Source organism: Arachis stenosperma, chromosome 6 (assembly GCF_014773155.1).
Source record: "Arachis stenosperma cultivar V10309 chromosome 6, arast.V10309.gnm1.PFL2, whole genome shotgun sequence".
NCBI lineage: Eukaryota > Viridiplantae > Streptophyta > Magnoliopsida > Fabales > Fabaceae > Arachis > Arachis stenosperma.
In genome coordinates, this window is record NC_080382.1 from 14,693,056 (window position 1) to 14,718,977 (window position 25,922).

Here is a 25,922-nt window from a genome sequence, read left to right on the forward strand (position 1 = left end):
GCAAAAGCAGAGCACAACCTTGCTTTCCTCTTATACTATGTTCGGCTTAAAGCCCAATTAAGAAAGCAAAAACACACTGAAGAAGCAAAGAAAAGCAAAAGCACTAGAAGCTTGCTTTTTAAAATATGAGCAATATTAGGAACCAAAAGGGTATTAGTCAAAAATCAGTTAAATACCTCTAAAATCGTTACGAGTTAATATATATGGATGTTTTTTCTGCTAAGTATCAGAATGTTTCTTTTTCATACTAAATGGATGTTCTTTTATATATTTTTCGAATTTTTTTGTATTGCAAATGTGAATGTCTCTAATTTTTTTAAGAATTTCATATTTTTTTTTAAATTTTATAGATATTTAATTATTTTTGCTAAAATATAATTAGATGTTTCTTTTGTTAAGTATTATGATGTTTTTTTTATATTAAATAAATAATTTTTTATAATTCTGTAATGGTGTAGTTTACATTCTCTTTAATCATTAAAACGAGGACACCTAATATCCCAAAACACAGAAAACAACATCTGCAATAAACTCCTAATTACAAACATGTGTGTTAAATACAAAATAGGAACTCAATCATCCACCATCCTTCTCACTAGTATCATAGCACCATCCACCTTTTTAACCTTACACGCGCCCAACACAAGCACATGTAAGAAAAGCAGGGGCAAGAAACAGGCACTGTTAGTGCAAGCAGTACATCATCGAGCTCCAAAAATATTATGAATATGAATAATGCATCGTCAATAACATCATCAATTTTCTCTAGTAACGGCAAAACTAAATCACATCCCAATTATGCTCTCTTACACCCATATATGATTGGAGTGATCAATCACAATAATAAGAACTAAGCCAATAATGAATCCCATCAACGTAAGACCCTCTCAACGTTGGATCTAAGATTTGATACAGAGAAGCTATGGAATCTTTCTGAATAGTCTAAAGTTGGAGGATCTAACTTTGATCCCATTATATTGAGAAAAGTTTTCTTTTTCTTTTTTTTTTCTTCTATTGTTAGCATCAGTTAATGTTGAGAGAGGTTTGTGTTTGTGATTGTTGGAAGTTGGTAGGTTAATGTGAGAGAGAAAAAGAAGGCTTTTATAGGTTTTAATTAGGTTTACTTAATTAATTTCAAATTTTTTAAATTTTGAATTAAAAAAATTTAAAATTAATTATTAATGTGGTTTTGTTTAGTTTTTAGCTGATAACCTTTTAGTTTCATATACTTTTTCTTAAAATATTCAAAAAGAAATAAATTATTAAAAAATTGTTGAAGGAAAGCAATGACTTTTTTTTGTTATTATTTGAAATTAAAATATTTTTAAATAATAACTTTTTATTTATCAAAATTAAAGCAAACTTACTGTTTATATAAATAAACTAATTTTTCACTTAAAAGTCAAAACACACTTATCAGCAACTCATCAGCAACTTCATCTGATGGAGGGTTTTCATTACATTAGTCTCTTAAAATTTGTGATTGGTTAACTTTTTAACACTAGTGAAATAAATAAATAAATAAAAACAAACATGAGTTTGGTGGAATAGTTAGCATTACTCCATTCGCATCCAAACGGTCCACCAACTCGTGGCGCCAGAGATTACTTCATCTTTGCCGAAGACTCTGGATTTTAATACTTGTAATTTGAAGACTTCGCTGGTGAAGATTGAAAACAGTGTCTGCGATTTTGCATTCACATCTTCTGCATACTCTCTCATATTTTCTTAGATTGACCATCATGGCAGAATCATTCATCTTCAGCATCGCTGAATCACTCATAACTAAGCTTGCTTCTCGTGCATACCAAGAAGCTTCTCGAGTGGTTGGTGTCTACGATGACCTCCAAGACTTGAAAACCAGTCTCTCTTATGTGAAAGCTGTGTTGTTGGATGCTGAGCAGAAGCAGGAGCAGAACCATGAGCTGCGGGAGTGGCTGAAGCAGATCAAGCTCATCTTCTATGATGCTGAGAACTTGCTTGACGAAGTTGACTGCGAATCACTGCGCAAGCAACTGCGAATCACTCACAAGCACAAGGTAGGTGGCTTCTTCTCGAGTTCTAATCCACTTTTGTTTCGCTATAAGATTGCTCAACGGATCAAGGAGATTAGGAAGAGATTAGACAGAGTCGCGGCCGACAGGGATAAGTTTGGCCTTCAAACAATTGTCGTTGATAAGCGAATTGTGTATAGGAGGGAAATGACTTACTCCCATGTTGTTGAGTCTGATGTCATAGGAAGGGATCATGATAAAGGGAAGATTGTAAAGCTCTTGATGGAACCGAGTCTTGACAATAATGGTGGCTCTAAATATATCTCTGTGATTCCCATTGTGGGAATTGGAGGTTTGGGAAAGACTACTCTTGCTAAGCTTGTCTTCAATGATGAAAGAATAACTGATACCTTTTCATTGAAAATGTGGGTGTGTGTGTCTGATGACTTTGATATTAAGCAATTGATTATTAAAATCATCAATGCTGCTATTGTTAGCGGTACTACTTCTGCTGATGCTCTCGTGTACCAACAAACCTTGAGAGACATGGACATCGAACAATTGCAATATCTTCTAAGAAATAAGCTAACTGGTCAAAAGTTCTTGCTTGTCTTGGATGATGTATGGAGTGAAGATCGTGCCAAATGGATTCAACTGAGAGATCTCATCAAAGCCGGTGGTGCTGAAGGAAGCAAAATTGTAGTGACAACACGAAGTCGTTCTGTTGCTTCTATAATGGGTACTGTTCCTTTTCATGACTTACAAGGTCTTTCTTCGGAAGGATCTTTTTCTTTGTTTGTTAAATGGGCTTTTACAGAAGGAGAAGAGGAAAAGTACCCTACCTTAGTAATGATTGGAAAAGAAATTGTGAGAAAGTGTAAAGGAGTTCCTTTAGCAATAAGAACATTGGCAAGTTTGCTATTTTCAAAATATGAGATAAATGATTGGGAATCAGTGAGAGATGATGAGATTTGGAATTTACCACAAAAAAAGGATGACATCTTACCTGCACTAAAATTAAGCTACGATCACATGCCATCCTATTTGAGGAAATGTTTTGCTATGTTCTCACTTTTTCCAAAAGATTTTGAATTTCAGAGTCATGACGTTCATTCACTTTGGCGTGCAGCAGGTTTGCTTCCACCACCAAGCAAAAATGAAACTTCACTGGATGTTGCAAACCGATATTTGAGTGAATTAATGTCAAGGTCTTTTCTTGAAAATGTTTCTGACGTAAGCACATACTATTACTTTTTTATACATGATTTAGTGCATGATCTTGCCCAATATGTTGCAAGCGATGACTACCAACTGATCAGTTCTGAAAATCCAAATATACCAGAAAATGTTCTCCATCTATCTTTTACAGAACTTGATTTGTTTAGCCAATCTTTCGATATAAACTTATCAGGTGTGAGAACTATACTATTTCCTTTTGGAATAGAGAAAGCTGGCAACGAATATTTGTTCACAAAATGGGTGTCAACTTGCAAATACTTGCGATACTTGGATCTGCATGATTCCACATTTGAGACTCTACCTGGATCAATCAGCAAGTTGAAACATTTAAGATTTCTTTCACTCATAAAAAACAGAAGAATAAGGAAACTCCCTGCTTCTATTTGCACGCTCCAAAATTTGGAAGAGTTGCATCTTCGTGGGTGTGTGGAGCTTGAAACTTTGCCAGAAAAATTAAGAAATTTGATCAATCTGCAAAGAATATCGATAACCTCAAAGCAATCTGTCTTGCCAGAGGGTGATATTGCAAAGTTGGGTTCGCTTAAATATTTAGATATTTATGCTTGTGACAACCTGGAATCCCCATTTGTGGAGGTAAAGTTGTCTGCCCTTCGAGTTTTGCGGATTATGAGGTGTAAGAATTTGAAGTCTTTGCCACTTGACACGCACCATTTTCCTCAACTAGAGAAATTCACTCTCCATGCATGTGGTAATTTTGAACTGTCAGATGGAGATCAGGACATGAATTCTGTCTTGAGGTTAAAGACAATTTACTTTAGCATGGTGATGAACTTCCCTTATTCTCTCCAGGGATATTCAAGCACATTACAAACTTTGGTGTTTGCAAGGTGCTACGAGCTGGAGGCGCTTCCTGAATGGCTGCTAAATATGACTTCTTTGAAATATCTTCATATCTGGAGTTGTCCAAGGTTGATGTCTCTCCCCAATGGCATCCACCGTTTTATAGCCCTTGAAGTTTTGCGAATCCACGATTGCCCTGAACTGTACAGGAAGTATCAACCACATGTTGGAGAGTATTGGCACCAAATATCCCACATCAAGCATACTGACATTAGGAAGACATGGAGGAGTCGTGAAGAGGATTTCTGTGACAACCAAGACTGATGTCCAAGTGTTTTTTTATTTTTCTTCTTCCATGATGTCTAATTGATGTTCTTGTTTCCTTTTGGACCATGTATTTGATGATTGTTTGTTTTTGGTTGTTACTCTTTGTAATAATTGAGCAACTTTCTCTGTCATATATTGTAATTTAATAAATCTGATTTAAAGGTTTGTCTTGGTTAAAATTCTCTACAGAATTAGACATTAAGTTACCTCTTTTGAAAAAAAAAATTATTTGACACACATATACATGAATATATAAAAATTCACAAAACATATATAAATTATTTGCCCCAGGAAAAAAAGGTGAAGGAATTTATTTCAATTGTTCAAAATTTCTAGAGAGATTAGTGACTGATTCAAATGAACTGTAACTTGAAAATTCAACAACTTGACTTCGTACTTTACTTTCACATAAGATCCATATTGACTTGTTGAGCAAACACCAAAGGCAGTTGAACAAACGATATATAAATTGAAACAAAAACAATATATATACGTTATTAATATATAGGTTCCTATTAATATATACGTTCAAGGAAGAAGAGAAGAACAATAATATACGTACTTTGTGCGTATGTCAGTGAAGCAGTGAAAAGGAGAATAGAGGTGTGGAGGAAGACATGTATATTGAGATGTGGAAAACTTTAAAAGTAAACGAGTAAAAAAGGAAATAATTAAGTCATATAGATATTTTAATGGAATAGAATTTTAAATCAAATTTGTGTCTGGGGCCTGAAGTAGTGGGTAATATCTTTCTTGGTTCACATGCTTTATTTTTTTCTTCCATCCGTCACATCTACTATTCATCTCCATTATTGCTATTATTGATGAACGGTACGACTTAGTTTTGATATCTTGACTTTGGCCTTCAACGCATACATTACTAGCCTTATTCAGATCTGCATTATTGCATTGCTATCTCTCTTCTCTTCTTTCTGATTCTCTGATATGTGTTAACCATGGCGGAATCATTCATCTTCAGCATCGCTGATTCACTCACTTCCAAGCTTGCTTCTCGTGCATACGGAGAAGCGTCTCGGGTGGTTGGTGTCTATGATGACCTCCAAGACTTGAAAACCAGTCTCTCTTATGTCAAAGCTGTGCTCTTGGATGCTGAGCAGAAGCAGAAGCAGGAGCAGAGCCACGAGCTGCGGGAGTGGCTGAAGCAGATCAAACTCGTCTTCTATGATGCTGAGAACTTGCTTGATCAAGTTGACTGTGAAACACTGCGCAAGCAAGTCATCAGAGACTATGGCACTCCCAAGGACAAGGTAGGCCGCTTCTTCTCGAGTTCTAATCCGCTTGTGTTTCGTTATAAGCTTGCTCATCAGATCAAAGAGATTAAGAAGAGATTAGACAAAGTTGCAGCTGATAGGGATAAGTTTGGGCTTCAAGTAATTGATGTTGATAGGCGAGTTGTGCATAAGAGGGAGATGACTTACTCGCATGTTGTTGAGTCTGATGTCATAGGACGTGCTCATGATAAAAAAAAGATCATAAAGCTCTTGATGGAACCGATTCTTGACAACAATGCTGGCTATAAACATATCTCTGTGATTCCCATTGTGGGATTTGGAGGTTTGGGAAAGACCACTCTTGCTAAGCTTGTCTTCAATGATAAGAGGGTAACAAAGTCTTTCCCATTGAAAAGGTGGGTGAGTGTTTCTGATGATTTTAATATTAAATCATTGATTCTCAAAATCATCAATCCTCTCAGTGATTTTGCTTCTTCTACTGGGCAACAAAACTTAAGAGACTTAGAGATTGAGCAATTGCAACATCGTCTAAGAAACGTGCTTGAGGGTAAAAAGTTCCTGCTGGTCTTGGATGACGTATGGAATGAAGATCGTGTTAAATGGGTTGAGCTGCAACATCTCATTTCAGTGGGTGCTCAAGGAAGCAAAGTTATAGTCACAACACGTAGCCAGTCCATCGCTTCCATGATGGGTACCGTTGCCTACTCGCACCATTTAAAAGGTCTTTCTCCCAAGAATTCATTGCGTTTGTTTGTTAGATGGGCTTTTAAAGAAGGAGAAGAGGGAAAGTATCCGGATTTGATAGAGATTGGAAGAGAAATCTTAAAAAAGTGCAAAGGAGTTCCTTTAGCGGTAAGAACATTGGGAAGTTCACTATTTTCCAAACACGAGATACAAGAGTGGGAATCACTGAGAGACAAGGAGATTTGGAATTTGCCACAAAAAGAGGATGACATCTTACCTGCGTTAAAATTAAGCTATGATGAAATGCCATCCCATTTGAGGCAATGTTTTGCTTTGCTCTCCCTTTATCCAAGGAATTTTCGATTTGATTCTTTTGGCGTTGCTTCACTTTGGGGGGCAGCAGGTTTGCTTCCATTGCAAAGCAAAGATAAAACAATGGTAGACGTTGCACACCAATATTTGAGAGACTTAATGGCAAGATCTTTTCTTCATGACGTTTCTGATTGTGGCACCTTTTATTTTTTTGGAATACATGATTTAGTGCATGATCTTGCAGTATATGTTGCAAAAGATGTGTGTCAATTGGTTAGTTCAAACACTCAGGACATATCAGAAAATGTCCTGCATTTGTCTTTTGTTGAGAATGGTTTGCCTTACAATTCCGTCAAGCCAAGCTTACGAGGTACGAGAAGCATTCTGTTTCCAGTTGACGAAGTGGGAGCCAGTGAAGCTTTCTTGAATGCATGGGTGTTAAACTGCACTTACCTGCGATATTTGGATTTAAGTAATTCTACATGTGAGACTTTGCCTGAGTCAATTGGTAAGTTGAAACATTTAAGATCTATTTCTCTTTGCAATAATAAAAGAATAAAGAGGCTCCCTAGTTCTATTTGCAAGCTCCAAAATTTGCAAGTCTTGGATCTTGAAGGGTGTTCAAATCTTGAAACTGTACCGAAAAAGTTAAGAAACTTGATCAGCCTGCAAAGATTGGAGATAACCACAAAGCAATCTATCTTGCCAGAGAGTGACATTGCAAAGTTGAATCGTCTTGAATATTTATGCGTCAAAGATTGTGATAATTTGGAGTCCTTGTTTGTTGAGACAAGATTGCCTACACTTCGAACTTTGCAAGTTCGTGGCTGTGCGAATCTAAAGTCTTTGCCACTTGATACTCACCATTTTCCTCGGTTAGAAACTATGCTAATCCAAGGTGTTGGCAATGAAGATTGGCTTCATAGATCAGAGAATACTAATTCTGTCTTGAGGTTAAAAACCATTTTTCTTTATAATATGGTAACATTGCCTCATTCTCTCCAACAATATGCAAGCACATTACAAACTTTGGTGATTGTAGGTTGCTACGAGCTGGAGGTACTGCCTGAATGGCTGTCAAATCTGAGTTCTTTGAAATTTCTTTTTATGGGCGGTTGTCCAAAATTGAAGTCTCTTCCCAGTGATATCCACCGTCTAACAAGTCTCCAAGTTTTGCGAATCATAAATTGCACCGAGTTATATAGAAAATACGAGCCACAAGTTGGAGAGTGCTGGCCCATGATATCTCACATCAAGCATACTGACATTAGGAAGTAATGAAGAATTGAAGATGGAGTATCTCATGGAAGATGAAGAAGAATTGTCTTGACAACCCGGATTGGAGTCAAAGTGCCTTTTGTTTCTTCATCAGTTTCCGTAATGTGTACTATTGTCCTTGTTTTGTTTTGAACTATATGCCTTTAGTGATTTTTTAATTTTCTGTATGTTCTTTTGTAATTCAAGATGGTAATTCAACGAGTCTGATTTAGTGTTGCCTCTAATGAGATTCTGTACAAAGTAGAAATTAAGTTACAATCTCAAGGAAGAACATGCATGCATGACATCATCTACTTGCTGAAACATATACATATTTGAGAAAATAGTTAGCACATGTAACTAAAATGGTGGAATTTCTCAAGAACTTGGATAGCATTTTATTTGGTGTGATGATTACCAGGTGAGTAGGTGGATCACAAAAGCATAGCAGCACAAGCACAAACACAAACACATATGACAAGTGTTTCTATGCTTTATCTTTTTCCCATTATATTGCACCGCTTCTATGAGCAAGCCTTTGGTCTGAAAATTTTCTGTTTGTTTTTTAAAGTTCTGTACTACTCTTTCAAAGTTCAAACTTCAAACATCTATATTTATGCATTTTGCTAGATTGTCGTATTGCCTATTGAGTATTGGCAATGGTTTCTGAATCTGAACCTCTTGATTGACTTCAAATCTTTATCGATCATTTTGGAAGAATATGTTAATTGATATAACGATGGGAGTCATTCAGATAAAGACGCTAAAAACGTTTTTTTATAAAGATGTTTTTTAATAATTAAAAGTTAACACATATAATCGATTAAATTGTGTTATTTTTGTCAAAATTAGGCTAGACAAATTGATTTGACCGAAAAATGGTGAATCAAATTTTGAACTGAACTAAATTAATATTATCTTTTATAGAAAATGACTGCAATATCCTATTATAAAAAATTATTAAAATACTTCTATTATATATATTAACTTTGAGAATTCTAAATTTTAGTCCTGTATTTTTCTATCGTAGGGTTAGAATTTAGAATTTTTAAAATTAATATATATATATATATATAATAAATTAATTTTAATCATTTTCTATAATAAGAGTATTGTAGTCATTTTTTATAAAAAAATAATATTAATTTAGATCAATTCAAGATTTGATTTACCATTTTTTCGGTTAAATCAATTTGTCTAGCTTAATTTTGACAAAAATAACATGATTTAATCAATTATATATGTTAAATTTTAATTACTGAAAAACATCTTTAAAAAAAGACGTTTTAGTCGTTTTTATCTGAGTAATTCCCTATAATGATACTTAAATTAAGCAATTAAGAGTGATAGGGATTTTATTATAAGTGCTCTATTGATTAGATATAAAATAAAAATAGGATAGAAAAAAAATTTGATGCTGACAAATATTGTAGGGATAAGATCAATAGGATGAGAAAAATGAAGAACAGAATTAGTCAAAACATGAATAATTCAAATACAAATGCTGACAACTATATTTGAGTGAACAGTTAGCATTGATAGTTAAATATTGTGAAATTTATGAATAAATTTGGTGGTCACTCTATTTTATTTGATGATAATCACTTGTAATTTATAATTTATAAAGTTAATGGTGATAAGCTTATACATAATTTTGATATGCCGATTTTACACATTTAAATGTGTGGCTATATATGTTTTGTATTTCTTGACCTATTGACAATGCTAAATTTAAAAACATCAAAAAATAATAAGAAAAGAAAAAGTTGGAAAGAAACAGAGAAGATAGATTCTTTTTGTTTATATGTTATAGAATCAATCAACGTCAATGGTAACAAACTAATAATTGATGCAAATATGCAATATATAGATTAATCACCAATAATCACTATTATTGTGTGTTGCATAATGATATTTTATGTAAAAATAATATTAAAATGATTATATATTATATTAATTAATTAATTTAACTAAATATAGTGAACTGTTTAACCATTTTCAATTATCATTTTCATTCAAACAAAATTAATAAATAATTACTAAATCATAATTATCTCTTTGTACTTCACAGTAAAATAAATTTTTGATAAAACTTTTCCTCGTTTGAGCCCTTAGCCCATAGCGACTTAAGTAAAAAAGTAAGTCCAAAGGCCCATGGCTTACACCAGTATTATTATGGATCCAATGAAAAAAACCGAAAAGCAGACCACACAACCTTTCTTCTACTGGATTAGATAGCAAACTTAGAGTTCTTTTTTAATTTTGACATGGAGTGATTGTTGGTATATAGCATAGTTATGGAGGTATATGGTGTTTTATCGGATTGTGATGGCTGCGCCGAGCAAATCGAACGGACCGATGGGGGGACTGTAATTGGACGGTCCAATTTCAGTAATCGTACGGTACACAAATTGGATCGTCCAATTTGCATACTGAATCAACGTGGCGTGCATGCAACGGGTTCTTGGTTGGCTTCGTTGCATCCTATATCCCATTTGAGTGTCATCTCCCTCTCAGTAGCCATCATTTTCACTCTCATACATGATCCCTCTCTGTTTGTATCTCAACCCTACAACCATCTTCATTTTCAACCATTGTTGGACAACAAAGCAGCTGAAAAAAAATTTGAAATACAATGTCAAGAAGACCAAATATTAAAGAAGTGAATCAGTCAAAGCTTCACATTGTTAATAAATAGTGGCAAAAATCAAATCGAACCGACCAGTTTGACAAAAAACCGATGAACTGAATTATAAACCAATTAAATTCGGTAAAAACCGTTCCAACTGATTCAATAACGGTGGACTCTATGGTGCTCCATAGCATCGCATCTCCACGTGTGATACAGTGCATCCTACGGTCCTTCAACGTGCCACTTGTCAATCCACCTTCAATGCTACTCTATTAACGTGCTTCTTATTGTTATATGTGACAAACATTAATTATATAATAAATCTTTGAATTAAATAATTATATAAATATCTAATTTAATTTTAATTTTGTATTCTCTATTTTTCGAATTAATGATATTTTTAATTATGTACCATTATTAATAGAAATATAAACTTTACTAAAAAGGTATTAATCTTTATCTATTTTAATGTTAGTATTGTGATTAAAGTTATCTGCTTTGATACTAGTATTAAAATTTACTGATATGATGGATTGGTATTCTTATTGTGTCAAATTAAAATACTATTGTAGTAGTACTAACTAATTTTATGTCTATATTTGTATTAGTTGTCTTTAAAATTTGAGACTTAGTTGTTCTTAAAATATTGGTGAAGATGTGTATTTTAAAATTTTTAAAGTTTTTGACTATTTTATATTTTTTATTTACATATGACCGATTTTATCGGTTCAACCAATAATTTATCGATTGAACTAATAAACCAATAAATCAGTAGTTTAACCAGTTTGATCACCAGTTCGATCACCAGTTCGGTTCTTACAATTATGTTGTTAATTATCTTGGGTATCTAAATTATGTAAGTTTTTATTTTTTAATATTTTGATTTAATAAAAATAATAGTGATAATATTAAATTTTAGTAGTAATATTATAATAGTACTAAGTAGAGATTAGATATGTATGTATGATATTGTTATTGTTAGGTGTTAGAAATAGAGATTAAAGTAGACTTAATTAGTTTTTATAAAGTCTGTGAATAATTTTAATTAATAATATGTTATGTTTTGATTTGGAATGAAATTTATGATTATTGATTAATATGTTTTGGAATGAATGAAACCAATTTATAAAATCTGTAGATATTATTATTATTATTATTATTATTATTATTATTATTATTATTATTATTATTATTATTATTATTATGTGTTGGAATGAAATTTTAATTATATATTTTTGTTTTAATTGTATTGTACTAAAAATAGAAGTATGGATTTAGGGTAGTTTAAGTTAAGTAAAAAAAATATTAATTTAATAAATTATTTATGATTATTAATAATTAAATTTAACATAATTTAGTACAATTTAGACAATAAATTAGTAAACATTAAACCTAAAAAATAAAGTTAATATATTGTTTTATGAATAATAATAATAATAATAATAATAATAATAATAATAATAATAATAATAATAATGTTAGAGGTTAAAAGAAGAAAAAATATATATTAGTTTTAATTAGTTTTTGTTATAAGCTAATAAATATGAATTTAGGATTTTTGTATAACAGATTTAGTATGTATATTTGAAATATAATTATACTGGTAATTATAATGCACATATAAAGATAATTATGTTATTGTTAATTTAATTATATTATACAGGTAGTTATAACGAAAATGTGATATTGTAGGGTTTACGGATGTTGACTAATGATATTCATATTCAGAGGTGTTACGGCCCGGCCCAAAATCAGCACGGGTCGACCCGACCCAAGCAGTACCCGACCCGGACGCGCGCCCTCCAACCGACCCGGACGCGCGTCCTGTACGGTTCACACACGGCTGCAGGGTAACGTCCTTGGGGATATGGGCCTGTCCCATGAGGGGCCCACTACTGACATGTATATAAGGGGAAGATTGGCTCTTCCCACGAGGTACGTCATATTCTCTCCCCTATCATTCTGCTCGCCTGCACATTGCTGACTTGAGCGTCGGAGTGTCTTTGCAGGTGGCACCCCCCTCAACATCTCTCCACGACCAAGTGCTCCAGTGCTCGGCTACTCGACAACTCGCGAGCGGTGCGACCCAAGCCAAGGCGCCCTTCCCCCTACATCTAACCACCCGACCTGTTCGGAACCCGACTACTGTACATTGGCGCCGTCTGTGGGGACGTCTACATGGAAGTCGTACTGGGTCCCGGCGACCACGCTCGGGCAGCCGGAGCGGAGGGGGCAGCCTCCGTCGCCTCGCAAGGGGGGCGGCGGAGGTCCCCCCATCGACACACGAGGACACGACCATTCGGAGGAACAGGCGGCGATAGCGCCATAATAATGCAAGAGCTACGCCACAGAGTTCAGAACCTAGAACGGCAGCTTGCCGACCGGGAGCGGGAGGGACGGTCTTCCGACCCGAGCTACACCCCGTCTCCCGGGAGCGAGGAGGAAGACTCCCACCGAAGCCGCCCGAGGACGGAAGCGGAGAGCTCGCGGGAGGAGTCACCCGTAAGAAGGAGACGAAATGACACGATCATCTACTCCCGCGGCAGACCGACCCATCGAGCGACAAGAGGTCGCGAAGACGGAAGAACACGACAACCTGTCATAATGGGCGTCACCCCGTTCCACCGATCTATCCTCGAGGTCCGGCTGCCGAAACACTTCGACAAGCCAACGGACATGAGGTACGACGGAACTCAAGATCCTCTAGAACACCTCACGGCCTTTGAGGCCAGGATGAATCTAGAAGGAGTGGGGGACGAAGTGAGATGCCGCGCCTTCCCGGTAACCCTAGCAGGACCTGCGATCAGATGGTTTAACGGCCTCCCTCAAGGTTCCATCTACAATTTCTCAGACATCAGCCGCGCCTTCCTGGCTCAATTTACAACGCGAATAGCAAAGGCCAAGCATCCTATCAACCTCCTCGGGGTAACCCAGAGACAGGGAGAGCCGACCAGAAGGTACTTAGATCGGTTCAACGACGAATGCTTGGAAATCGACGGCTTAACCGACTCGGTGGCCAGTCTCTGCCTGACGAACGGCCTCCTCAACGAGAACTTTCGAAAACACCTTACTACGAAGCCGGTTTGGACGATGCATGAAATCCAAACGGTGGCCAAAGAGTACATAAACGACGAGGAAGTCAGCCGAGTCGTGGCTGCCAATAAGCGGCAGTCCGGTTACGGCCAGGCTCGTCAGTCCGGTGGCGACGGGGAGAGAGCAAAAGAAAAGGCTAGGGAGGAGGCATCAAACAAAGCACCTAGGCCGTTCCCTCGAGTCGGGAAGTTTACTAACTACACTCCACTCACCCTCCCCATCGTGGAAGTCTATCAACAAATAGCTGAAAAGGGAATTCTTCCGAAGCCCCGACCACTCAAGGACCGCACGGGTGGAAACAAGAACCTTTATTGCGATTACCATAAGGGATATGGCCATCAAACACAGGACTGTTTCGACCTGAAGGATGCATTAGAACAAGCGATAAGGGAAGGAAAGCTAGCAGCGTTCTCCCATCTCATCAGGGAGCCGAGAAGGCGTTATCGTGATCAAGACGAGGAAGGCAAGACGCGCTCGACCAAGCGGCGACAGGAGCCCGAAGACAGAGACCACGGCCTCACTGTAATAAACGTGGTAACGGCAAAAAACACTGCACCAAAGTCCCGGTCGGCACACAAGAAAGACGCCAAGGTTCTGGCAATCTCATCTCCACCGATGCAGAGCACCAAAAAACCTCCGACCATTTCTTTTGGCCCAGAAGACCAATGGTTCAGCGACGCCTCGGAAAACCCTCCCATGGTCATAACGGCCAGAGTGGGAACCGGCCTCGTCAAACGGATCCTTGTCGACACAGGAGCTGATTCAAACATCATGTTCCGCAACGTGTTCGACGCACTGGGGCTAAAGGATGCCGACCTGATGACTCACCAGCACGGGGTTATCGGGTTAGGCGACCACTTCATCAAACAAGACGGAGTCATTTCCCTACCAATCTCGGTGGGACAGGTGCAAGGCCGAAGATCGGCGATGGCCGAGTTCGTAATCCTACGAGACTCCACAGCTTACAACATCATCTTGGGAAGAAAAACAATCAATGATGTTGAAGCCATAATCAATACCAAGCTGCTAGTTATGAAGTTTGTCACCGATGATGGATCCATAGGGACCATAAGAGGAGACCTCGAGACGGCGGTGGCTTGTGACAACGCCAGCCTTTCCCTCAGAAAGAAGTCCAAGGAAGCATCTGGCGTATTCCTAGCCGACCTTGACGCCAGAATAGAGGACAAGCCGAGGCCGGAACCAGAAGGGGACCTGGAGAAATTTAGCATCGGTGACGAAGGGAAAAAGTTCACGTTCGTTAACAAGAACCTCCCACATGAGCTGAAGGAGCCTTTGATGGAAATGATAAGAGCCAACAGGGACTTGTTCGCATGGACACCAGCCGACATGCCGGGCATAGATCCACAAATCATCTCGCATCACCTAGCCGTCAAGCCGGAAGCACGCCCAGTGGCTCAGCGGAGGAGAAAAATATCGGCGGAAAGAGTAGAGGAGGTAGCCAAGCAGACGGCCGGCCTCCTAGAAGCAGGCTTCATACGGGAAGTAGACTACTCAACGTGGCTCTCAAATATGGTCCTGGTGAAAAAACACAATGGCAGGTGGAGAATGTGCGTGGACTACTCTGACCTTAACAAAGCATGCCCCAAAGATTGCTTCCCCCTCCCCAACATAGACGCACTCGTCGACGCCGCGGCAGGATACCGGTATCTGAGTTTCATGGACGCCTACTCCGGTTACAATCAGATACCGATGCACCGACCAGACGAAGACAAAACGGCGTTCATAACGCCAGGGGGAACTTTCTGCTATAAGGTAATGCCATTTGGCTTGAAAAATGCGGGGGCGACATATCAAAGGCTGATGAACAGGATATTCCACGACCTCATAGGAAAAACGGTCGAGGTCTACGTGGACGACATCCTGGCAAAAACAACACGACCTGACGACCTCCTAAACGACCTGGCAAGAGTATTTGCGTCCCTCCGTCAACACGATATGAGGCTGAACCCCCTCAAGTGCGCCTTCGCCATGGAAGCCGGTAAATTCCTGGGATTTATGATAACTCAGAGAGGGGTAGAAGCTAACCCGGAGAAATGCCAGGCAATACTCCAGATGAAGAGCCCGGGCTGTATCAAGGACGTCCAGAGGTTGGCAGGTCGATTGACCTCACTTTCCCGGTTTCTCGGAGCTTCGGCGACAAAGGCCCTGCCCTTTTTTAACCTCATGAAGAAAGGGATGGCGTTTGAATGGACACCCGCATGCGAAGAAGCCTTTCAACACTTCAAGGAAATCCTGGCGGCACCTCCCATTCTCGGGAAACCAAGGGACGGAGAACCACTGTACCTATACCTCGCCATAACAAGTGAAGCCCTGGCCGCAGTTCTAGTACGAGAAGACGGGAAGGCTCAACAGCCAGTCTATTTCATAAGCAGGGCCTTGCAAGGGGCAGAGTTAAGGTATAGCAAGTTGGAAAAGCTAGCCTTAGCACTCCTAACTTCCTCGAGAAGGTTAAAACAGTACTTCCAAAGTCACCAAGTTGTCGTTAGAACGGACCAAGGAATCCGGCAAGTTCTCCAGAAACCCGACCTGGCGGGAAGAATGATGACTTGGTCCATCGAACTCTCTCAATATGACATACGGTATGAGCCCCGGCAAGCCATCAAGGCGTAGGCCATGGTGGATTTTTTGGTTGAAGTAACAGGAGACCCAGGAGAAGACATGGGTACACGGTGGAAGCTCCACGTGGACGGAGCCTCCAACCAGACCTACGGAGGAGCCGGGATCATCCTGGAGAGCCCCATCGGGGTTGTATACGAACAGTCGGTTAGATTCGAGTTTCCCATCTCGAACAACCAAGCAGAATACGAAGCCCTCATAGGAGGCTTGACCCTAGCGGCAGAGGTCGGAGCAAGAAGGCTAGAAGTATGCAGCGATTCCCAAGTCGTCACTTCCCAAGTAAACGGCAGCTACCAAGCCAAGGACCCCTTGTTACAGAAGTACTTGGAAAAAGTTAAAAGCTTGAGCCAGATGTTTGAAGAAGTCACGGTCCAACACGTACCCAGAGAAAGGAACACACGGGCAGACCTTCTATCAAAATTGGCCAGCACAAAGCCAGGGGAGGGAAACCGGTCTCTCATCCAAGGCATGACGAGAGAACCAGCAATCGCACTACACATGACAACCCTAAGTCCTTCATGGCTAGACCCCATCGCCAACTTCCTAGAACACGGCCAAGCCCCTAGTGATGGAAAGGATGCGGCGAAGTTAAGGAGAGAAGCGGCCAAATACGCCGTCATCCAAGGACAGCTGTTCAGAAAAGGGCTCAGCCAACCCCTACTAAAGTGCCTGCACCCCGACCAGACGGACTACGTCCTCAGGGAAGTCCACGAGGGCTGCTGTGGGCATCACATCGGAGGCAAAGCCCTAGCAAGGAAATTAATCCGAGCGGGATACTACTGGCCGTCGATGATGGCAGATTCCAAAGAGTTTGTCAAAAAGTGCGTAAAGTGCCAACAGAACGCCAACTTTGCCAGAGCGCCGGCCTCCGAGTTAAGCTTGCTAACGACCTCCCGGCCATTCGCCCAATGGGGAATCGACCTCTTGGGACCCTTCCCGGTCGGACCTGGGCAGGTCAAATATCTCATAGTGGCAGTTGATTACTACACCAAATGGATAGAAGCCGAACCACTGGCTAGCATATCCTCGGCCAGTTGCAGAAAATTCATGTGGAGGCAGGTAATAACACGATTCGGGATACCAGAAGTCGTCATCTCGGACAATGGCACGCAGTTTACTGACAAGAAGTTCACAGAATTTCTCAGCGGCCTGGGTATAAGGCAAAGGTTCTCTTCGGTAGAACACCCTCAGACGAACGGACAAGTGGAGTCCGCCAACAAGGTTATCCTTTCAGGGTTGAAAAAGAGGCTGGACAATAAGAAGGGTGCTTGGGCCGACGAGCTAGCGTCGGTCCTCTGGTCTTACCGAACAACCGAGCAGTCCTCCACCAAGGAAACTCCTTTCCGATTAACGTACGGGGTGGATGCGGTAATACCCGTAGAGATCGGTGAACCGAGTCCGCGACTGCTTTTGAAAGGAGTGGAGGAAACTGTAGAAAAGGACCTGATAGATGAAGCCCGGGAAATGGCCCATTTGACGGAAACGGCGCTTAAACAAAGAATAGCTCTGCGATACAACACCAAAGTGCTCAAGAGGGAATTTGAGCCTGACGACCTCGTCCTAAGGCGGAATGATATCGGCCCACCGACCCCCGGAGAGGGCAAGCTAGCGGCAAACTGGGAAGGTCCCTACAGAGTCAAAAAGGTGATGGGAAAAGGAGCCTTTAAGTTAGAAAGGCTCGACGGCAAGGAGGTCCCGAGGACATGGAACGCGGACAACCTTAGAAGATTCTACTCCTAGAGGACGGAGCGACACGCCGGCTAACCTAGCTAAGTAGTCAATTTGTCAGTTATAGTAACTTTCAAGTCCTTTATGTGGTTACCGAATAAGATATATTTGTGCAAATTCTCCACCCTATTTTGTCTCCGTTTTTCAGATAAACCATCTCGTCGCGACTAACGACGACACCTGACCCGGGACTGATCACCCCGGAGGTCATCAACTACCGTTGTAATGAGTAATCACACGAGAGACCACGGGCCGCCAGTATAAACGACTATAAACCAAAAACGGTTAATAGAAACGATAACGCAATCAGACGAGTAAGAAAAACTTTATCGCGACAAAACGAGCAAGCGACCAAAAAGTCATTGTTCACAAGCCAAAATAAAAGCGGCTAAAATTAAATTGTTCATAAGCCAAAACGGCCGAAATCAAGACTGTTTACAAGCCAAAATAAAACGGCTAAACGAAAAACAAGGAAATAAGGAGTTCATTTCTTAGGGACATCGACAACTTGGCCATCCTTAATAATCTTAAAAACACCGATTGCCGACGTGTCGAACTCAGGGGCAACGATTTTAATTTGAGCTTTCAGGGCTTCCTCAGTGCCCAAAATCGCGTCTTTGCCCTGTTTGACGACGTCTTTGTACTTAGCCTTCCATGTTGCCAGTTCAGCCTCCACGGCCTGCTTCTCCTTTTCGACTTCGGCCGCGCGCTTCTGCGCCGCGCCGACCTGTTTCTCCAAAGCCATCTCGCGCTCGACCAAACGTTCAACCGTCGCATCCGACTCTTTCTGTTTCTTCTCGGCAGCTGTTGCCTTTTGTTCGGCGGCGGTAGCTTTCTGCTCGGCAGTGGTGGCTTTCTTCTCGGCGGCATCCAATTTCTCTGAAGATTGAGTCAGCTGCTCCCGAAGGGTCTCAACTTCGCTTTTTAGCTCATTATTGGCCTTCCCAGCGGAATCCAACCTCCGTCGGAGAGACTCCATCCCGGACAGCTCGAACTCGGCCTTCCGAGCTATGACCGCACCACGCAGGAGGGTGCGGTACATCCACCTCGCCTGCCCGGCAAGGGATGACTCATGGAAATGCTCCTCGGTTCCAGGGATCAGCTGGGTGTCAATGAAATTTCCGGCGTCGAAATTCTTTTCCATCACGGTAAGGACGCCCTCAGGGCTAGACGACGCCGTGGAGGCCTTCTTCCTCTTTCTCTTCAGGCTGGGGACCTCTACCACCTCCTCCTCATCGTCCGGATTGGCCACCGAACCCCCAGTCCCGATCACCTCACGGATAGGAGAAGCATCGACCGCCTTGTCACCATCGGTTGCGGCGCCTTGAGCCGATGTGCCGATCCCTTCGGTAGCGGCCCTCTGCTCGGGAGCATCCTGGCCCTCCGGGGGAGCATTAGACCCTTCAGGGGCGGCTTGCTCGTCACCTTCCTCATCATCGGCAGCTAGAAATGTTTGGAACAAGTCGGGAAGACCCGTTACCGACGCAGACATATCCACTGCAGGGAAACAAAGAAGGTCGGTTAATCGCCACACAATATCAATAAAAGGAAAAAAGACAAAGGGCAAAGTAAAAAGCTCCTCACAAATATAATTACGACCGGACTCCCGGTCACCCATGAGAAGATGGGGATTTACTGGGTTCTTCCCAAAGACTGCCATCAACACCTCGGCAATCTGCTTATCCACCTTCGACATACTCCTATAATTCACCTTAATGAAAGAATTGGACCCTGCCCCGAAACTCCAATAAGTCGGGATGAGCCGTACCCCCTCCAAAGACAACCAAAAGGGATGACGACCTTTGGCAGGGCGGACCTTAAAATATTTGTCCTTAAACCCGTGGTAGGAATCTTCGAACAAACCAAAAATCTTCCGACCCTGGGCAGCTCGGAAGGACATGAACCCTTTTTTGTGTTTTCCCTCCTTAGAAGGGTTTGTGAGGGTGAAGAAGAAGAGGAAGACATCCACGGACACCGGCAGTTCGAGGTATTCACAGACCATCTCGAAACAGCGGATCGAGGCCCAACTGTTCGGATGCAACTGGGACGGTGACACGGAAATCCGGTTTAAAAGCGCCATTTGAAAGGCTGAAAATGGAATACGAACTCCGACTTGAGTGAACATGGATTTGTAGAACCACATCCAGTCGGCGACCTGGCGGGGATGGAAGTTGATTTCGTACAATCGCTCGTGAGGAGCCGGGACGAAAACGTCATAATTGGCCTCCTCGTCAGTCCCGCCACACAAGTACCCGGCTTGTCGGAACTCGGTGAGCTCCTCCTCGCCCATTTGGTTGGGTGATTCCTTCACGTCGGAAACAACCCAGGCATACGGATCATACGCCGCGGGGTTAACGGAAGCCCGGGAAACCGTGCGAGCCATACCTACACGGGGGGATCATCCAGTTAGTCTAAGAGATCGGTAGATCGGTTGCTCAGTTCAACCACACCACTACTCCCCAACTAAGGACAAAACACTAGAGGTGGACAGGGAAAAGCCTACCCTGGAATGGCTCCCCCCCTCTAACGCGTGTAACCGCCATAGCAGGGCCACACGACAGTAACAGAACCAAATAACAAGCATACAGAAATAATGCATAAAAGGGAGGTTGATTAGAAAGTTACCTAAATTGATGAAAAGGAGATGGAATTGCGAGTCTGGGAAAATGCAAGAAGGACGAACAGAGGCACCACAGCAACACCTTGAAATCTTGTAGCAAGGAGGAAGAAAGGAAAAATAGGGAGTGTGAAAAGGTATAGAAGCGTCGAAACTGATCGTTTAAAAACCGCTTCCAAAGCGCGAAACACCTGGGGGCAGAAGGGACTTTTCAAACGGGGTTTTTTCACCCCATTATGAGCATTCAATGCTCGGCGCAGGAAACGAAGCGATGAAACGGTTGCTTGAGCAACCAAGGGACACGCGCGTTGGGGGCACATCTCTCCCACGAGCGACCGACCAGACGAGACGCGAGACGACACGCCATTGGTAGCCCCCACAGCTACCATTGGCGCGTGGGGGCACTGTTACGGCCCGGCCCAAAATCAGCACGGGTCGACCCGACCCAAGCAGTACCCGACCCGGACGCGCGCCCTCCAACCGACCCGGACACGCGTCCTGTACGGCTCACACACGGCTGCAGGGTAACGTCCTTGGGGATATGGGCCTGTCCCATGAGGGGCCCACTACTGACATGTATATAAGGGGAAGATTGGCTCTTCCCACGAGGTACGTCATATTCTCTCCCCTATCATTCTGCTCGCCTGCACATTGCTGACTTGAGCGTCGGAGTGTCTTTGCAGGTGGCACCCCCCCTCAACATCTCTCCACGACCAAGTGCTCCAATGCTCGGCTACTCGACAACTCGCGAGCGGTGCGACCCAAGCCAAGGCGCCCTTCCCCCTACATCTAACCACCCGACCTGTTCGGAACCCGACTACTGTACAAGAGGTATGTAAAGTGTCACATAATGTTGTTATTTGGGACAATTCTGTTTGGAGACAAGTCGGGTGCAGCGGTGCACTGAAAATTTCAGCCTTTGCTCCGTAACTTTGTTGGGATCATATAGTTTAGTTGGGATTCGGCATGCCTCACACACTTGTATAGATCATTGTGTAGGGCAACTCGTATCGACTGCAAGGAGATGGATAGTCCACTGACACTATTGCTTACTTGGGCTTGGATCCGTCTACCATTTCTTGTGCCGATTTCCGGCAATCCTCGAGTGTTTCCGACTGCAAACAGGTAAAATGAATTAATGTATGCGTTGAAAGAAGTACTAGAAATTGTATTTTATTTTTTACAAAATAAGTTAACCAAGAGATTGTCTGACGGCAGGTGGTGTAACTAGGATCGTAAAAACTATGCTTACCAATATCATTCGCTTGCACACTACAAGATGTTGTTGGATGATCTGCAAGAATGACATGTACGTTGTAAAAAATTAGTACCTGCTTTTGTTTGGTAAATGAATTAATTGTTGTGTAATCATCTGATAGTTTCGATGTGTTCAGTTTGTTTGGCAGGCTTATGGCATTGAATGCATTGAGCCAAACGTGATTTCTTTAAACATCCGTCATCATTTTGTTATTTGGAGTGCCACGGTGCCACTTATATCTTTTGAATGCATCGAGTGGCATGCATCCGATAGCTTCAGGAGGCAATTTGGCTTGATCCAGGGCGTTCCTAATCAAGAGCGAAATTTAGGTACATCACACGGCGAAGTACTAACTGGACCTAAGAATCAAGATTGGTTCGACACCTACTCTTTTTGGGTGATGTAATGGACCAATCGGTATAGTCACATTCTTGCTGATGACTTGGTGCATTTACATTATCCTTTGAAAATTTACATGCATTGGTACCAAGGAGCATTCGGTGCCCACTTGCAATTGTCGGACCTCGTATTTCAAGAGAATCCAAAAGGTCCTCCAGTTCATAATCAGAAGAATCAATAGCAACAACCACCAGCACCACTGCACCACCACCGGCACCGGCACCTGCGTCATATTGTATACATTTAGCATAGAATATCATCAGTTCCGACTCATACACCCGATAGTCTACACCTCTACAGATGGTATAATCTTTCATTACCTTGATTACTGCCTCCCTCAAACTGAATTTTATTTTCACCGTGAATTCACCATCCATCACAGCAAGAAGCTCTGCTACAATCACACCGCAGGATATATATTCATAAATATATATCTTAACAATTAAAATCTCTCTATATATTATAAGTAATAAATCATTTATTATGTATACAGTAATAAATTATTTATTATATAAACAATTGATAAATACATTTTAACGGATATAATTATAATAGTCTATATTATAGCTATTTTATCTATATAAAGAACTAGTAAATATAATCTATAATAAAGAACTAATAACTAATAAAGTAATCAAATGCTATGATCACAAATTATAATTCACAGATTACATATATTACTCATCTGACTTTGTTGATCTACTACTTTAAACTATCACACAGTTATCTTTCTTTATATACCTGCATTTATATATTGGGGAAACTCCGACGCATGCATAGCCTCCAAATCCAACGACCGCATAAAAAGAAGGCTCCTAAAACGGATGTGGGTTTGCTAGTGCATTTACAACTTCTGCCATATATGCGTTCATAATGCCGTCATCTTCATCTTTGTCTTCACATGGACCAATAATCTCATATAGTTACTTTCAAATTCTTCCTCGTTATCACTATTATAATCTTCCAATTTAATATTTAGGTCCGCTTCAGATTGCTCGAACTCAATATACAGGTCGATGCACGACATTCGGTGGCGATTTTCAATATACATTGAAAACATTTCATGCATACTCGCTTCATCCGTTACGTATTTGGTTTGAAATTGAACGAACCCACCAAACACAGATAAAGGATACCTGTACAAAATACATGATACTCTCCTAGATATTTGAGAATCTATCTTTTCACAAATCACACCTTTTAATTCCTCAAATGACAATGTGAACGGTATAACAACATCTAATGGATTTTCACATACAAATTGAACTCCCTCATATGTTTGTAATAAAATCTATCCATAACAATATATTTTCAAGATAACTCTATCATCCTTAATAATATATGTATATTAAACACTCTCAATCTTACTATTATTTTTTTCTGAAAGAACGGAGGAGAAGAATGAAAACAGAGGAAGAACATGATCTGAGAGTTGAAACTCATGATGAAGAAGAAGAAGTGGGGAGTTCTGTGAAATTTTGGTTTATGTATACGTAAACAAATAAATCAGACGGTCCGACTGCGTGCTGCCATTTCAAATTTTTTCAGAACACAAATCAGACCATCCGATTAGTGTTCTCTCGCATTAAAAAAATTTTTCAAGCCAAGAAATCAGTGGGTCTGATTTCAGTCCACCCTAACTCCTGCTTCACACAAATCGGACCGTCCGATTTGTGTTCCTTTCTCTCTCTGCAAAGAAATCGGACGGTCCGATTTCTTCCCCCCTTAATTCCAAAAAGTAACATCGTCACAGCAGTGTATATCACCACAAAACTCCATAACCCAACGTAACTCACATGTGTGAATCATATAAGAAAAAATTAGCCAACAAACTTATCTAATATGAACGGTAAAGTAAGGGATAATAGTCAAATTAGTTTTTAAGGCTGCGTTTATTTACAGAGACGGGATATTAAGACAGAGACACTTTGACAAATGAAACATAGACAAAGATATTATGTCCAGAGATACTGAATTAGTGTATTTTATATCCATCCTAATAAGAAAGACACAGAGACACTAACAAGGAACATAACTTATTTTTTATTTTTTCTTTTATTATTCTTGTTAATTTTTCATAATTATACTTTTTATCATTATATTTTTCTTCTCAAATTTTTTGAATGAAAAAAAGAGAGAATAGATTAGATTTTTATAATTTATTCTACTTTATTATCTAACATAATACAAGAATACTAAATTTTGTGTCTTTGTCTTTTATGTATTGTTTAGTGTCTTGTCTTATCATGATATGAAAAAAAAATGCATTCTAAAAGATAAGACATTTTTTAAATGTCTCTGAAAGATTCTTTTAGTCAAAATAGTCCTTTAAAGATTACGAATGAATTATATCTGTCCTTTAATTACTCCACTCACAATTTTTGTCAACAATTAATGGTATGAAAATGTTAACTGATTGCATACATGACATATAACATTTTCAATTGGATCCTTGACTAAATATGTTTACGAAAATCTATCAATTTAGTTACTACGTCATATTGAAAATATAGTTTTTGTAATTAGAGAAAATAACTGAATTAATAAATTTTCATAAATATATTTAGTCAATATCCAATTGGACATATTAGGTATTATATATGTCATCAATTAATATTTTATAATATCAATCTTTAAAAAAATTATTAATAGATTAACTAAAAGACAAATATGATTAATTCATAATCTTTAAAAGACCAATTTAATTTAAAAAAAATTATGAATGAATTTAAAAAATATATTATTTTTCAGAAAGTAATTTTACTATTAATTAATCCATAAAGTGTTAAGAAACCTGCAAAGTGTAATATCTGGATGACCCGAGCATCCAAAGCACTAGAATAAAAAACAGCAACTTTTGCACGCATTGGCGAGGTATCATTATAAGTGTTATGCTATCCACCTCATCTACTTCCATTTGTCATAATATTATTGAGGAAAGTAACACAAGGTTTGAATATCTAGAGTTGAGTCTTCATTTGTAATATAATGCATTTGATTTAGCTGTTTGTCTTTGTTGAAATTTTCTAAATAGGACATGAAGTTATGATCTCAAGGAAGGACATGCATATATGAGAAGTTTATTAGCTTTCATTGTTGAGTCACATATTTGCATAAATAGTTAGCATTGATAATTAAATATTATGGAATATCTGAATAAATTTAGATGACACTACATTTTTTTTTATGATCACTTGTGATTGGTAAAAACATACCAAGTACATAGCCACAGGCACGAAAGAAAAGAAAAGTGGCAACCAGAATTCCAAGAGGAACAGAAAGGTTGAAGAACAAGCAGAGGCTTTTTTATTTAAATAAATTAATAGGAGAACTAAATGATCTGTTTTTCCTAAATGAATTTTGAAAATGTAATTCTCCTAAATCATATAATATATAAATCGTCCTAGATTTTTGTGTTTTAAATAATATATGAATCATATTACTCTGGGACGATTTATGCATGAAATGCATTACTTAAAAACACATAAATCGTTCCAAGCCTTTGTGTGTTACAAAATATATATAAATCATCCTAGGTCACCGTGAATTAGGTTTTTTATCCTAAAAGTTTATTGTCCTAGCACGATTTACGTACAACTAGCCACCCCTCAAGACCCTAGCACGATTTATGTGTTACTATGATAAAACACATTAGGCTGTGACGATTTACATTCAAAAACACAAAGCTCAT

At 39.9% G+C, this 25,922-nt stretch overlaps 2 protein-coding genes across 4 annotated transcripts; both read left to right on the plus strand.

Moving 5' to 3' along the window:
- The first annotated feature begins 1,581 nt into the window (after positions 1-1,581).
- On the plus strand, positions 1,582-4,522 carry LOC130936486 (disease resistance protein RGA2-like). Of its 2 annotated transcripts, XM_057866559.1 has the most exons (2): positions 1,582-2,733; positions 3,124-4,522. In XM_057866559.1, exons 1-2 carry the CDS (start codon positions 1,743-1,745, stop codon positions 4,356-4,358), a joined length of 2,226 nt encoding a protein of 741 aa, XP_057722542.1. In that variant the 5' UTR covers positions 1,582-1,742; the 3' UTR covers positions 4,359-4,522. The 2 variants fall into 2 exon arrangements, with proteins under 2 accessions (XP_057722542.1, XP_057722541.1); XM_057866558.1 differs by having other exon boundaries at positions 1,582-4,522.
- Positions 4,523-5,149: 627 nt separating this feature from the next.
- Positions 5,150-8,107, plus strand: LOC130935190 (putative disease resistance protein RGA1). Of its 2 annotated transcripts, none has more exons than XM_057864793.1 (2): positions 5,150-7,118; positions 7,653-8,107. In XM_057864793.1, exons 1-2 carry the CDS (start codon positions 5,318-5,320, stop codon positions 7,886-7,888), a joined length of 2,037 nt encoding a protein of 678 aa, XP_057720776.1. In that variant the 5' UTR covers positions 5,150-5,317; the 3' UTR covers positions 7,889-8,107. The 2 variants fall into 2 exon arrangements, with proteins under 2 accessions (XP_057720776.1, XP_057720775.1); XM_057864792.1 differs by having other exon boundaries at positions 5,151-7,563.
- The last annotated feature ends 17,815 nt before the right edge of the window (positions 8,108-25,922 follow it).

Bases quoted from the DNA above. Each gene is read 5' to 3' on its own strand.
- LOC130936486 (XM_057866558.1), top strand. From the start codon at position 1,743: ATGGCAGAATCATTCATCTTCAGCATCGCTGAATCACTCATAACTAAG.
- LOC130935190 (XM_057864792.1), top strand. From the start codon at position 5,318: ATGGCGGAATCATTCATCTTCAGCATCGCTGATTCACTCACTTCCAAG. The intron at 7,564-7,652 runs GTTAAAAACCAT...TGGTGATTGTAG, and splicing joins AATACTAATTCTGTCTTGAG to GTTGCTACGAGCTGGAGGTA.